This window comes from Nyctereutes procyonoides, unplaced genomic scaffold (genome assembly GCF_905146905.1).
Source record: "Nyctereutes procyonoides isolate TBG_1078 unplaced genomic scaffold, NYPRO_anot_genome, whole genome shotgun sequence".
In the NCBI taxonomy this organism is placed as follows: Eukaryota; Metazoa; Chordata; class Mammalia; order Carnivora; family Canidae; genus Nyctereutes; species Nyctereutes procyonoides.
In genome coordinates this window covers 25,964,619-25,978,198 of record NW_026575052.1, presented here as the reverse complement: position 1 = coordinate 25,978,198, position 13,580 = coordinate 25,964,619, and the positions used below count along the sequence as shown (strand labels likewise).

The 13,580-nt window shown below is 48.3% G+C and overlaps 1 protein-coding gene across 1 annotated transcript; it reads right to left on the bottom strand.

Moving 5' to 3' along the window:
* Positions 1-530: 530 nt before the first annotated feature.
* On the bottom strand, positions 531-3,107 carry LOC129513684 (metallothionein-4). Its single transcript, XM_055331945.1, has 3 exons — positions 3,011-3,107; positions 1,358-1,423; positions 531-812 (listed from the first exon to the last, which is right to left on the bottom strand). Exons 1-3 carry the CDS (start codon positions 3,039-3,041, stop codon positions 721-723), a joined length of 189 nt encoding a protein of 62 aa, XP_055187920.1. The 5' UTR covers positions 3,042-3,107; the 3' UTR covers positions 531-720.
* Positions 3,108-13,580: the final 10,473 nt, after the last annotated feature.

Here is a 13,580-nt window from a genome sequence, read left to right as displayed (position 1 = left end):
AAGGCATAAACAGCACTATTCACACAATAAGGCTTTCCATGCCTGGAAACATGAAGTTAGTTCCGGAGCAGGCCCTGCACAAGAAGTTTCCTTGTGGTGGGGATCCCAGGAAGCACTGGCAGGAAAATGGAGAAGTGAGGCAGGGAAGGGAAGGAGCCAGTAGGGGGTGCATTATTGAGCCGCTGGTTACCACCCTGGGCTATTGGAGCGCCATGCTGCGGAGGACTTCTGGGGCGTGGTGTAGACTCTGTCCCAGATTTGTCCCACTGTAAGGATAGAGGTGCTGGGGGGTATTTATCCTCTGAGTCGTGTGTGTCATCAGCTAAGGGCTGTTGCCAGGGGCGTTGAGTCCCCAGTACTCCTAGGCTGCTCTGCGCCTGCATCAGGTGTGCTCCTGGAGGAGGAGAAAGCCCCCCCCCCACCTCATCTGTGGAAGGGATGCGGCCAGGCGCTTATGGTATCTGCAATGAGGCATCAGTCCTGCTTGGGCCTGCTGGGTTAGGGTAAAACAGTGCTCTGAGCCACCAGACCACAAGTGAAGACTTTATTTTTCAAGCACTTTACATGAGTGTCACCACCACCACCTCTGAGCAAATATATAAAAAGCATAACCTATGGTACAATAATTCCAATTTCTCAACTAATGCACTGTACAGACATTTCCGGGGCCGTGGCATCCACAACTCCTGCCCCCGCCAGCCCCAGCACCACGGATGCGGTTCAGGCACAGCAGCTGCACTTGTCCGAGCCTCCTTTGCAGATGCAGCCCTGGGCACACTTGGCACAGCCCGGGGGGCAGCAAGGACAGCAGCCTGAAAGGGCCAGGAGATGGACAGGTCAGTTTGGGGTCAATGCTCCCATCTTAGTATGTCCTCTCCCACCACCTAGAGAAAGTAGGAGGGGCACCGCAGGCTTCAATCCACATTAGAAACCCCAGGGCAGGAAGCTGTGGGATGTTAGAGCCAGAAGGGATCTCTGGGAAGTTATCAAGAGTTTACCAGATGCCCAGAGAGGGGAGGGCCTTACTCAAGGTCATTGGTCAGCAGCAGATCTGACACTAAAATCCAGAGCTCATGACGCTAGATCAGGGCTCTGTCCCTTTCAGCACCGGGCACCACAGGACCTCCCCACAGCCCTCTTCCTCCAAGAACACCTGCAACCCCCTGTGGACGCCTTCACCCCCCAGGGGGGCAGCAACCCTTAGGAGCTTTGCCCAGGCCTCTGCTCAGCTGTCATTTCAGATCCCTCCCAAATGGGTCAAAGGATTCCAGAACCTACTTAATTCCACCATGGCTGGAGGGTAGAGAAAGGAGGGAACAGATTTTTCTAGCTTCTGGCCCCGGGTAGCATAACTCACTTTTTCGACATGTTTTACAGTTGCAGGTTGTACATTTGCAATTGTCTCCACAGATACAGATTCCTCCTGGAAGAGAGGACAGATCCATAAGTGTGAGGACTGAGGTCAGTCAGGGACATGAGATGTGCTGCAGACTGTCACGGTGGCAGGGTCCTGAGCTCTCCTTGGGGAGTGGCTAAACAAAAGGATGAAGATGCTGCTGAAAATCACCCCAAGGGCAAAGGTTTTTTTGATGGTTCCCAGGCCCCGGATGGAAACTGGGGTGGTGGCATGCGGCCCTCAGCCGGGATACTTGCTAAAATACAGATTTGTGGGACCAACCCTTGATATATTCTGATTCGTAAGTCTGGGTGGAAAAAGGGAATCATATTTTTAAAAGCAACCCAGAGAAGGATGCCTGGGTGGCTCTGTGGCTGAGCATCTGCTTTTGGCTCAGGTCATGATCCTGGGGTCCTGGGATCAAGTCCTGCATAGGGCTCCCCATGGGGAGCCTGCTTCTCCCTCTGCCTGTATCTCTGTCTCTCTCTGTGTATCTGTCATGAGTAAATAAATAAATAAAATCTTAAAAAAAAACAAGCAACCCAGATGATTCTGATGTACAATCAGGTTTGAGAACCAGTAAACTAGGCCAAGTCTAGCAAGCTCAAGGTCCCCCAGAGACCGTTGAAGCCTTGAATACCCTCTTCACCTTTTCAGGGTGTCAGGCAAAATGGAAACCCTGAATGGGCAGGAGAAAGAACCAGGGACATAAACATCCTCAAAGTGAGAGCAGCAGCCACGAGCTTACTTTCATATAAAAGCCATCCACACTTAAAAAAAAAAATCATCCCACCTATCATTTTAAGTGTCAAAATGCTGGAAGATTCTGTCTCTTTGGCAAGTTTTAGGTACAGACATGTCCTGTTAAGGACCAGAGAGACTTGTGAGAATTCTTGATACCATTTCCAAAGGCCAGAAAAGCCCAAGATGGCTCCAAACTCTGACCTCTCTCCTCCTGCACTAGGTGCTTCTGTGGAATTAAGGGGCTTCAGAGATTCTAATAAATCCCCTGACCTCTGCAATTATGATTTTAGCACTTTTATAACAGCCCTGGGAGGTGGGCAGCTGGGAAGGCATGACCCTAGTTTTCAGATGAGGATACTGAGGCTCAGAAATATGAAGTGTCAGGGATGCCTGGGTGGCTCAGAGGTTGGACGCCTGCTTTCAGCTCAGGTCGTGAGCCCAGGATCCAAGATCAAGTCCTGCATTGGGCTCCCTGCGGGGAGCCTGCTTCTCCCTCTGCCTATGTCTCTGCCTCTGTGTGTCTCTCATGAATAAATAAATAAACCTTTAAAAAAAAAAGAAATATGAAGCGTCAGAAGTCAATGGCAGCAGTGGACCAAAATCAGATAGTCAGGTTCCAGGCCACAGCTCTTTTTCGACTCTGATGGCTGCCCCTAGGTCTGACCCTAAGTGCTCCCTCAGCCAGGGTCTCAGTTCTATAGCAAAGCAGGCTGCTAGGCGACAGAATGGGAGACACAGAGGTCACCAGTCCAAGACCAACCATTGGCAGCTCCTAATTGGAGGAAGAGAAATATTCATCAGAGCCCTATGGGTTCCACAAATGAAGCTGCTACAAGGTTCCAGGACCCTCGAGTGGGCATGCTTACTCACCAGACATGCAGGTGCATTCCCCGGGGTCCATGGTCCAGGTGTCCAAGAAGCTCCAGTGCTGTCACAGCTGGGGAAGACAAGCTGAGTGAGCAGCTGCTGGAGGCTCCCTTTTTATAGCTGTGTAGGTGTGCACTTGGGCGCACCCCACCTGTCCCTGGGGCCAGACGCCCTGCACACGGCCCACCCAGATGCTGCAGGCTGGGGATTGGACAGTGTGGGCAGAAGGAGGGTGTTCAGATGGCTCTCACAAGGGCTGCAGGTGGCCGCACCCACCCATCTACCCACGTGCCAAGGTGTCAAGGAGCCAGGCTCTGGCTCCAGTGGCTCTTGTAGTATTCGGGTTGGCAGCTACAGCCATCTGGTCTGCAAGTCCTATGCAATCTGCCATTTCTGCTTCCTTCTTCATAGGGCCTGGCTCAGGGCCTCATTCGGCCTCCCTAGGTCATACAAGCCCTTATCGTGGGCAGAAGGGGACCTCTATCTGGAGCCTTGGGCTTTAGAAAGCCCCACTTGGGCCTTCTTTTGGCATGTCCCTTCAACTCCCTGGGTGAGAAGGCCAAAAGTCATGGGCTTGTGCCCAACCAGAGTGTGCAACCTATCCTTCTAGACCACACATGTAATGCTCTGGATTCTAGAATTTTCTCTCATCCCAAGCTAGCCTGCTTCCAAGGGTTTGCTCACACCTCCGTCCCAGGCTCCAAAGGGCAGATGTACAGCCAATGTGTGCTCCTCCAGGCCTGAAGTGTGGCTGGAGGTAGCTACAGGCTGGGGGCATGAACAGAGTTTGGATGTGTGGGCTAGGTGCCCACAGGCGTGTGTGAGGCTTCTCATTGTGAAGGAAGGAGGTAGGGATGGAAAAAGACTGGAGGTGGGTCCAAGATTGGGGGTTGGGCCCTGGGGCAGCTCTCCAGGCAACTTCCAGTGTGTTGAGAATTAAACACTTGAACCTGGCCCTTCAGGTTGCTTAGAAGCTCTCTTTGTCAGAGTAGGGGGATAGAATGTATATTATTTGTTAATCTGATATATAACTTCTAGATATTTTAGCCAGTGACATGTAACTTCCATTTGTCCCCTTGCTCTGCTCCCCTACACATTACGAGGGGGCCTGGAGCCAGCCTTCTGTGGTCTTGCCTGCTCCTCTTCCTTCTCCACACTGCCCTAGAGATAGAGCCCCCAGATAGCATTAGCCATGTTATTCTCTTGCTCCAAATCTTCAGTAGCTCGTCTGCTGAAGGAAGCCCAGACATCTTGGTCTTGCATTCCAAGCTCAGATTACCTTTCCAAGATCACTTCCCTCTCCTCCTTCTCCTTGCTCCACCAGAACTTAAGGACTCTAGGCTCCATCTATTTGCCTTGAACTTTTCCACATCCAGGCCTTTGCTCCTGCCAGATACTCATCTTTTCCCTGCCACCTTGAGTCCAAATAAATCATTTACTGAAGCATGAATCAAATGCCACTTCTTGAGTGGGAGAAGCAAGAGGGGCTTTGGGGGAGAATGAAGCCCCCTGATCTCCATTATAACCTTTCTGTGATGCGGGCAGCTGATTGAGCTTCAGTTTTATGTAAAATGCCCTCCTGATGATGCAGCTGCAAGCTGCCCCCTGAAAGCTGTCATCATCACCCACTCTCCATGTAGAAATTCTGGAGCTGCCTCTGCTCATCCCCACTCCAGGAAGCTGTCTCTAATCTCCCCCTTTCTCACCTGGAAGAAATCTTTCCTTCTGTGATCCCTCAGTGACCTGTTCGTATATTTCTCCTGACATTTATTACTTTTTACTCCAATGTGTGAGTGGGTTCATGGCTCATTGGCACCCCAATCTTGGAGCTCTCAGAGGCAAGACCTGTGTCTGAAGCATCTCGATACTAAACCAGGTTTAGATGGTTTTGATGAATGAATAAATGAGATGAATAGTCTGATGATTTAAGACACGAGTGAACATGTGAGCAGGCCCGGGAGTGAACAGATGAACGAGTGAGTGAATGAAGTGGACAAATAAATGCACGAGGCTCCTGCTTGTGAGTATGACGGTGAAAAACACCGTAACCATTCATATAGGTAAGAAAGATAGGGCATGGCCAGACCAAAGGAGACAGTTACCCCCATTAATAAGTTGGGGTCTCCATCACTCATCCAGAAGGTCTGCTGGAACCATGGATTTGAGCTGAGCAGTTCTAGGGAGGAGCAGGGGATTCAGCCCCATAGGCGGCAGCAGGGCACGGTAGGGGTGATACTGTGGTGATCCAGAAATGGTCCCTCCTGCAAGGAGTTTGTGGCCTTCTAAGGGATCCAGGCACAGTGCATTCGGTCACCTTCTTGTAAAGGCCAGCACTGTGCTAGGCACTGGGGAGATGAGAGCTTATAGTTGAGAAGGACAGGAAGACATCTCAGCCCAGGATACCCCCGCCTGGGCAGCGCTGCTCTCAGAGTTCGGAAGCTGGTGTCATCTTTCTGGGCCCGCATTCCCAGCCCAGTCCCAGCCCATCTCTTGGCAGGACCAGCTGCCCTCCACCTCCCACGTGTGTGTCCTGCAGCACATATTGATGCCTTTGAAGGTCTAGCCCAACCTGCGAGCCCAGAGCAAGGAAGGGATTTTCCTTCCCCCTCATCCGAACTATCTCTCCTCCCTCTTTCCTCTCAGAGCCAGGAGTGGCTTCTTCCTTAGATGATTGACACTGTGATGTTGCTTAAGGCCCCAGCTGAATGAATCCCGTAGCATGAAGATATTTCCCAGGTTCTGGGTTGTGCAGATGGAAACGGCCCCATGTACCACTGGGCAGTCGAGTCTGTGTTGAACTGTGCCCCAGGCTGTCCTGTCCCTGTTACACAGTCCTTCTCCCCTAGAGAGAAGCACCTGGGAAAACATTCACAGGCAACTTTTGCCCTTTTGCCTGTCTTCTGGGTCTCAGCTCCAAATCTTTGCATGGAGCACAAGAACAAAAATACACACACCACCCGAGGACATGCAATGGCTGCAGGCACAACTTAAATCTGCACTTATAAAATTAATATTTCAAAGTATTAATCTTTAAAGAAGTGATCCTTAGCTTTCTTGGGGTGTTCAAGGAACCCTATGAAAATCTTATGAAAGCTCTTGATCCTCTACCCAGAAAAAATGCACAAAAATACAATATTTTTTCCCACAAGGTCAGAGATTTTGTGGATCTTTTAAATTTCATTGGTAAACCACTCCCTAGCTAGCCCGTGCCACAACCAAGGGATTCTGTGAACAGAATTTCTCTGTAGAAAAGCAGTCCTGCCTGTGGCAAACTCTTCTCTTACCACATAGAAGTTGTAGCTCCTTTGAGCAAGGGTCCTAATTATCTCCTTCTCCAGTTTTGGCCTCTACTTTGTGCATATGTCAAGTGTTTTTCTCAGAACAATGAAACAAGTTATTCCAAAGGAGCAGCCAATACTCCTGTCTTACAAAACATGAAATGACCAGGTCTCTATATTCTCCTCTTCCCATAAAGGCAAAAACTAAATACATGTTTCTGAGCCCAGAATTTTTGGCCAAAAGTTTCTGAGACTCATGGCTCAGGAATGGAGGTTTAGCCAGGTGTTGATGTCAGAAAAAAGTCCTGCACCATGACTCCGTGTCCTGGTCCAAGTTTTGCTCTTGGGATCACCATCCTTTCCCACACAGGAACCCTCTGGACATATGTGCCTCCCCCTTCCTTCCCAGGAGCAGCCTGGAGCCATGGGTTTTATTATACTGGTTTGGATGCTGACCTCTGTCTCTCTAGACTACACACTTCTCAAGGATAAAGGCTGCGCTTATTCATCTCAGCATCACCGTGGCCAAGCACACTAAGTGTTGCTGCACAGTGTGTGCTCAGTAAATATTTACGGGCTGACGAAAAAATGGCTCAGTTAACAGAGTGACATCTAGGCTGTCTTCTCTGGCTCTTGTTGAGGAGATTTAGAGGAATTTGTTGCTCAGCAAGAGCAGTCAAGACCTGGAGATCTAGAATCATGCTGCCGGGCTTTGCTCCTTCTTTGCTGCATGACGTGGGGCAAGTTGCTTGACTGCTCTGAGCCTGCTATTCTTGTCCAGCTAACGAAAATGGTGACCCTATGACACTGCCCCTGTGAGGGTTGAGCAGGAGAAGGCATATTAAGCACTTGTTAGCAGTAGTGTTGTTATCGTTTCTGGAGCCTGTTACAGCTTGGCAAATAGGTTTAGCCACTCATCCCTTGTGTATGTGTCAGGGTCATGGACTATTCTTCAGACTGTCTTGGGGTCTGAGGAGGGTGCATTCAAACTTTTCAAATATTGTGGGGCACCTGGGTGTCTCAGTCAGTTAAGTATCCGACTCCTGGTTTGGGCTCAGGTCATGATCTCAGAGTGGTGAGATCGAGCTCACGCTGTGCACTCTTTGGGGAGTCTGCTTGAGGAGTCTCTACTTCTCTCTCTCTGCCCCTTCCCATCCCATTCTCTCTCTCTCTCATAAATAAATAAATAAATAAATAAATAAATAAATAAAATCCTAAAAAAAATGCCTTTTCAAATTTTGTCACTAAAAGTCTCTGGATTTTAATTCCCTGCTTTTAAAGTCAGCCTAATTATTTTTGGGTTCTTCAGGGCCTGGGGACTGTGGGGCCCTGTCCTTTCTGACTTCCCTTGACAGTTTTCATCTATTTGGAGGTAGAGCTGAACTTCCACCTACAGAGTCCCCTTATTGGGGTAATTCTGGCCTTATCAGTAGGACTAGGGATGAGAGGTAGGTGGATAATCTCTGAGTTGACAGGGACCCTACGGAGCACCAGCTTCAATCCTGGGTGGTCAGTCCTGAAAGAATCCTGGGAAATTGTGGGTCAGCTTCTTCTTGTTCAAATGGGAAAAAGGGTCAACCCCCAGTCACTGAGCTTAGGTCAGGGACAGGAGAGGACTTGAACTTGACTCTTCAGTTTGTTACCATTATCCACACTTTAGGTCCAAGGCGCTCCTCACAGAACTGGTCAGCCATTTGGAGCCTTGTGGCCTTATAAACTATTTATTAATTAACTTTATTATTAAAAAGTTCAAACCTACTTAAAAGTACAAAGAAGAGTGTTATAACCACCATCGTATCTACCACCCAGAATTAACTGATGTCAACATGGTCATATTTGCTTCACCTCTTTTATTTATAAGAAATAAAAAATTAACAGCTTCATGGCTTTAAACACTGTCTATGCCCTGGTGACTCCCATTTTACATGTCCAGCCCCAGCCTCTCTTTTGAACTCCAGCCCCATATTTCCAGCTGCTACTCAGCATCTCCATGTGGATGTCAAGCAGCCTCTCAAACTTCATCCCCAACTGAGCGGCTGCTCCCCATTTTACCTCCAACCAGATCCCCCCTCTGCCTCCATCTCGCCTGCCTCCACAACTGTCAACCAGTTTGGGCCACCGTCATCCTCTGGGAAGATTCAGTTATTTCCCATCTGGCCCCCTTACATCTTCCTTTCCCCTGCCCTAGACCCTTGTACTATGTTTTCTCTATTATAAAAATACTGCAAGGAACGTCTGCATTCATGTCATGTATGTACATATACAAAACTCACTCATCCCTGGAAGGAGGATGGCTAAATGATAGGGAGGCAATCACTCTCCCAAGTTCCTATACTAATTTACACTCCTTCGAGCAATTTAAGAGTTCCCATTTCCCAACTTCCTGCTACAATACTTCCTGTATGCAGACTTTGAAATGTTTGCCCATCTGATAAGTGTGAAGAAGTGTAATGGTACCTCATTAAGGTGTAATGGGCATGTCCCTGCCTCCCAGCTTCATCGGCCATTAACCTCCAGACAGTGAGCCATGGTCTCAGTCTCCTTGTCCTTACACTGATCATGTGCTTCTTGGCAGTCTTTCACACTCTAGCATGGGAGAGCATAGTGAACATTATGGGCAGCAGTCTTTTGCACATGGTTCCCATTCTGACTTTCTATCTCCCTTATCTCTGTGAACTCCAGCTATAAAATGGGGGCCACTGAGTCTGCTTATGGAGCAGGCATTTAACATACATGTGCTTGAGGAATGGTAGATATTATTAAGATTTTATGTTCGTGGGGGCATGCTATGTTTATAGACAGCTTGATATAGAGTCAGAGATACCTGAAGTTTGGCCTTAATGCTTTGGTAAGGCATGTCACCTCTCCAAACATCAGCTTGTCATCTTTAGAAGGGAGATGATAGGGACATCTGGGTGGTTCAGTGGTTGAGCATCTGCCTTCAGCTCAGGGTGTGACCTGGAATCGAGTACCCCATCGGGCTCCCAGCATGGAGCCTGCTTTTCCCTCTGCCTGTGTCTCTGCCTCTCTCTCTCTGTATTTCTCATAGATAAATAAACAAAACCTTTAAAAAAGTTTTTTTTTAATAGAAGGGAGATGATAATAAATGGAAGGAGGACAAAAGATGCTAAGTTAGAAAGCTCAAAAGAGCAGTAGGAAGCCATGAAGAACATAAAGGGCAAATATCTTTGTCACAAATCTCTTCCGTGGTCCTGTCTGGAAAAGCATGGTGCAGAGGGGTGATGGAGCCCCAATCCCTGGTGGGTTGGGGTTTGGGGTGGGAGGCTGGTTAAGAAGAGCAGGGGTAGCACTCCCCTTCCCCATGCACTATTACTCCTCCCCTGCTGGGCTAACGAGATGCTTCCCTCTCCGTGATCCAAGTCCTAAAGACCTTATCATCAGGAAGAGATTCTGTAGATTTTGATAAACTATAAGATTCCTCACATTTCCTTTATTTTTTTCACATTTCCTATAAATATACATTTCTAGACATTTGTTCCAACAGCTAAGGTAACAGTGGGTATCTGTATGTGTGTGTAAGAGAGAAAGACAGACGGACAGAGAGACTGAGAAAGCTGCACATGCCAGGAATCTGGGGCTGCTGTGTCTCGGGGTAGTTCCAAGAAAGCCTCTTCCCGCCAATCTGAAAATACACACCCACACAGAATTCTGTTTTCCTGGCCCCCACTTCCATTCAAGGAGTCCTGGTAAAGAACCCCCCAACCAGTGCGTCACCAGCCTCAGAGGACATGGGTCCCAGCTCTGTGGATTGTGAAAATCAGGCCAAGGCTAATTAGGCGCCACCTTACTCGATGCCCAATCACCTGTGCGCTCGACAGACTTCACAGACTCTCCAGAGCTTGCGGCTGCCGGTTAATTACACAGGACTCCAGCTCCAGGGCTGTAATTCAGCACCCACTGGGCAAGTGAAACCCTTCGCTTTGCACACGGCCCTAGAGGAAGGATGAGTAAGGCCAAAGCCAACAATTACCCACACTCATTGCCCCCAGCAGCGAAGTGGCTGCCCCAGGTTGGCTGGCAGCCCAGATTAGGGCTTTGGCGATGGAGCAAGAGGCTCACATCTGTCCATCCATCCATCAATCCATCTATGCATCCTTCCTTCCTTCCCACTTCCCTCTCTCACTCCCTTTCTTACTTCCATCAAACATACTGTACACCAGGCTTCAGGTTAGCCCTCTGGATCCAGTAAGTGAGCCAGACACAGGACCTGGTCGTCAGGAGCTTGCTTTCCAGCAGGAGCCATAAGGATGTCAATAGCTATGAGAAAGAGAAAGGGAGCGGGACGTAGGGTACACACATGCAGAGTAGCGCTGGAATGACCCTGAGAGTGAGTAGCTCCTTAGATGCTGTGCATTAGCTGCCTCTTTGCCTTACTCTGGCCTCAGCCCTTCATTTCTCCCAATCTGGGTAAGCTCTGAGTTCCTCATGGAATGTGGTGTTTTCACACTGTGCAAGTTCACAGCCCCGGGGCTTCATGGAGGCGTATTGCAGGGGCTGCTGCAGCAGGAATGCTAGGTCTCAACGCTCCTCTCTTCTCCTATTTAAATGGGGGCAGAGGTGCTTGGGTGGCTCAGTTGGTTAAGCATCTGCCTTCTGCTCGGTTCATGATCTCTGGGTCCTGGGATCGAGCCCCGCATCTGGCTTCCTGCTTGGTGGTGAGCCTGCTTCTCCCTCTCCTGCTTCTCCTGCTTGTGCTCTGTCTCTCTCTTAAAGAAATAAATAGGGAAGCTGCTCTTTTTAAAATCCATTTTGTCTTGTGCATCGCAACTACCTCCTCTCACATAATAATTTTATCTGGGGTAGGGGTGGTGCTGCAGCTAGAACCAGTAGGAAAACCACCGAATACCAGTCTCACCATCAAGGTTAGTGGACTTGCCCAAGGGAACAGTGTGTTCTTGTAGATCTGCACCTGGAGTCTCAGTGGGAACACTGGCCCAATATCTTTCCTTGTTTTCCTTCTTTTTAAAATTATTATTTATATTCTGAATGATTTAAAAAACAGATAAGAATAGAAAATCAAATATGGAAACTTCTGGCATTATCAAATATTAAGTCCTATTCATTTCAACAATTTAGAGGAACAAAACAAAGAGAGTGGAAACCTCCCACGTAAACTTCCCATATCTCATTCCGTCCACCACCACCACACCTGGGAACTAATTTCTCGAAGTATTGACCATGCCCACGCATGTTTTTCTACTTTTACTGCATACATACATACCCATAAAAATTACATGGTCTTGTTTTACAAGTTTGTAAACCTCATATAAAATGGCATCATTCTCTGTGTAGACTTTTACAACTTTTTTTTGCTATTTTTTTGCCCAGCATTTTGAAATTTATGATTTTAACTGCTTTCTAGCATTCTCTTTATTATAAGACTATTTCACAGTTCTTTCCTTTTCCCTGTTGACAAGCATTTAGATGTTTCCACTTCTCTCTCATCACCAACATTGCTGCAATGGATCAGCACATATACGTGGTTCCTTGTGTGACACGTGCTAGAGTTTCTCTGGAGGTAAAGCAGACTTGTTACATGGAAGGTCATGTGCTTATTCAGCTTTCCTAGATATTCCCAAATTGCTCACCAAAAGCTTACACTCCCGTGACCAATGTCCTCCCTCGAGGGTCCTTGTCCACGTCCTTGTTAACACTTGATGTTGTCAGGCTTAATTTTCATCAGCCTGACATATACAAAATGGCATTTCCTTGGTTACTGATTTACACTTCCCTAATTACTACTGAGGCTGAACATACTGTCAAAAGGTTTTTGGCTATTTGTAACCCAGTATTCTTGCTAACACACTGCGTTCCATGATAGCTCGGTGGAGCATGGCACTAATTTATCCGACTGTGGAATCAGTTTATATCACTTTCTTGGCCATGCGGCTTATCTCTCTCTCTGTTTTTCTGGTTACTGGTTTTCTGTTTTTTAAAAATCTTTTTTAAAGATTTTATTTATTTATTTATTTATTTATTTATTTATTTATTTATGAGAGAGAGACAGAGAGAGAGAGAGAGCATGGCGGGGAGGGAGATGCCAGAGAGAGAGGGAGAAGCAGACTCCCCAGGACCCCGGGATCATTACCTGAGCCCAAGGCAGATGCTGAACCGGCAGAGCCATCCAGGCGCCCCTCCATTATTGGTCTTAATAATTTCCCCGTTCAGAGGGCTCAAGGTGACCTTGGGGGATGAAGACGAACATCCTGGTATGTCTCCAGGAAGACCACTCAGGGGCGGGTGGCGAGTGGAGGGGCAGCCTGGAGTGAATCCTCAGACTTTGTTCTCTGCAAGCAGTCACTCAGCCCCAGGGGAAATGGTCAAGTCAGCAAAGCTGACTTCTGTGCTTTATTCTGTTTAGAAACCCTTCCTTCCAGCTAGAATGTATTTATAGGAAGAGGTTCTGGATTTGTTCTGTAATGTCTCTCAGGAATACCTGAAGAAAGAGAGAAGCAGTAGAACTGGAATTAACATAATCCTAGATCACCAGGGCTGTAAGGGCCATAATGGGGTCTAAACTCTCTCTCAATCCCAAACCTGTTTATAGATAGCCTGGGGCTCGGGGCGGGGGCGGGGGGCGCGGGGAGAAGTGCCACCCCCAGTGCCAGTCAGCTGGCGGAGGTGATGCATTGAGGAATAAAACCTCCCCAGGCTTTGGAAACCTCCTATGCTGACTATGAAGTGTGGCCATTCCCAGAACCACCTGCTCTGATGAAGCAACCACGTAGGGCCCCACATGGTGCCACATGCTTCACCCAGGGGTACAAAGAAGGTTTTAAGGTGTAATTGGGGAGCCAAGATGCCCAGAGGAAAGACATTGGCGGGCATCACAGAACCATGAGCTCGGGCAGTGCGCACACCCCTCCCCTCCCTGTCTCCTCTCACTCTGTGTTCCTTCCCCTTCATGTCCTTTCTCCTCCTCCTCTTCCCTCATTCCCCTCTGCCTTCATGCAACTCACTTTTTTCTCTTGTATCTTCTTCTTTCTCCTAGGGCAAGAAGACCGGCCCTGGACTCAGGGCCACTGAATCCTCTAAATTCACTCACTGTTGTCATCCACTCACAAGTTCACTTCTCTGCCAGGGGCCTTATTTTCTCTGAAATGCTGAGGAGGTGTCCCTAGCTAGATCACTGCTCAGTTCTGTTCTGGGTGCTGGTAAAGAGATGGCTGTTTGGAAGATGCCCGACCCTGTGATTTCTGGAGGGGCACCCTCTCAGCTAAAGTCCCAGGAAAGCAGTTTATATTTGAAGCATTGGGATCAAAGCTACTTTTTTG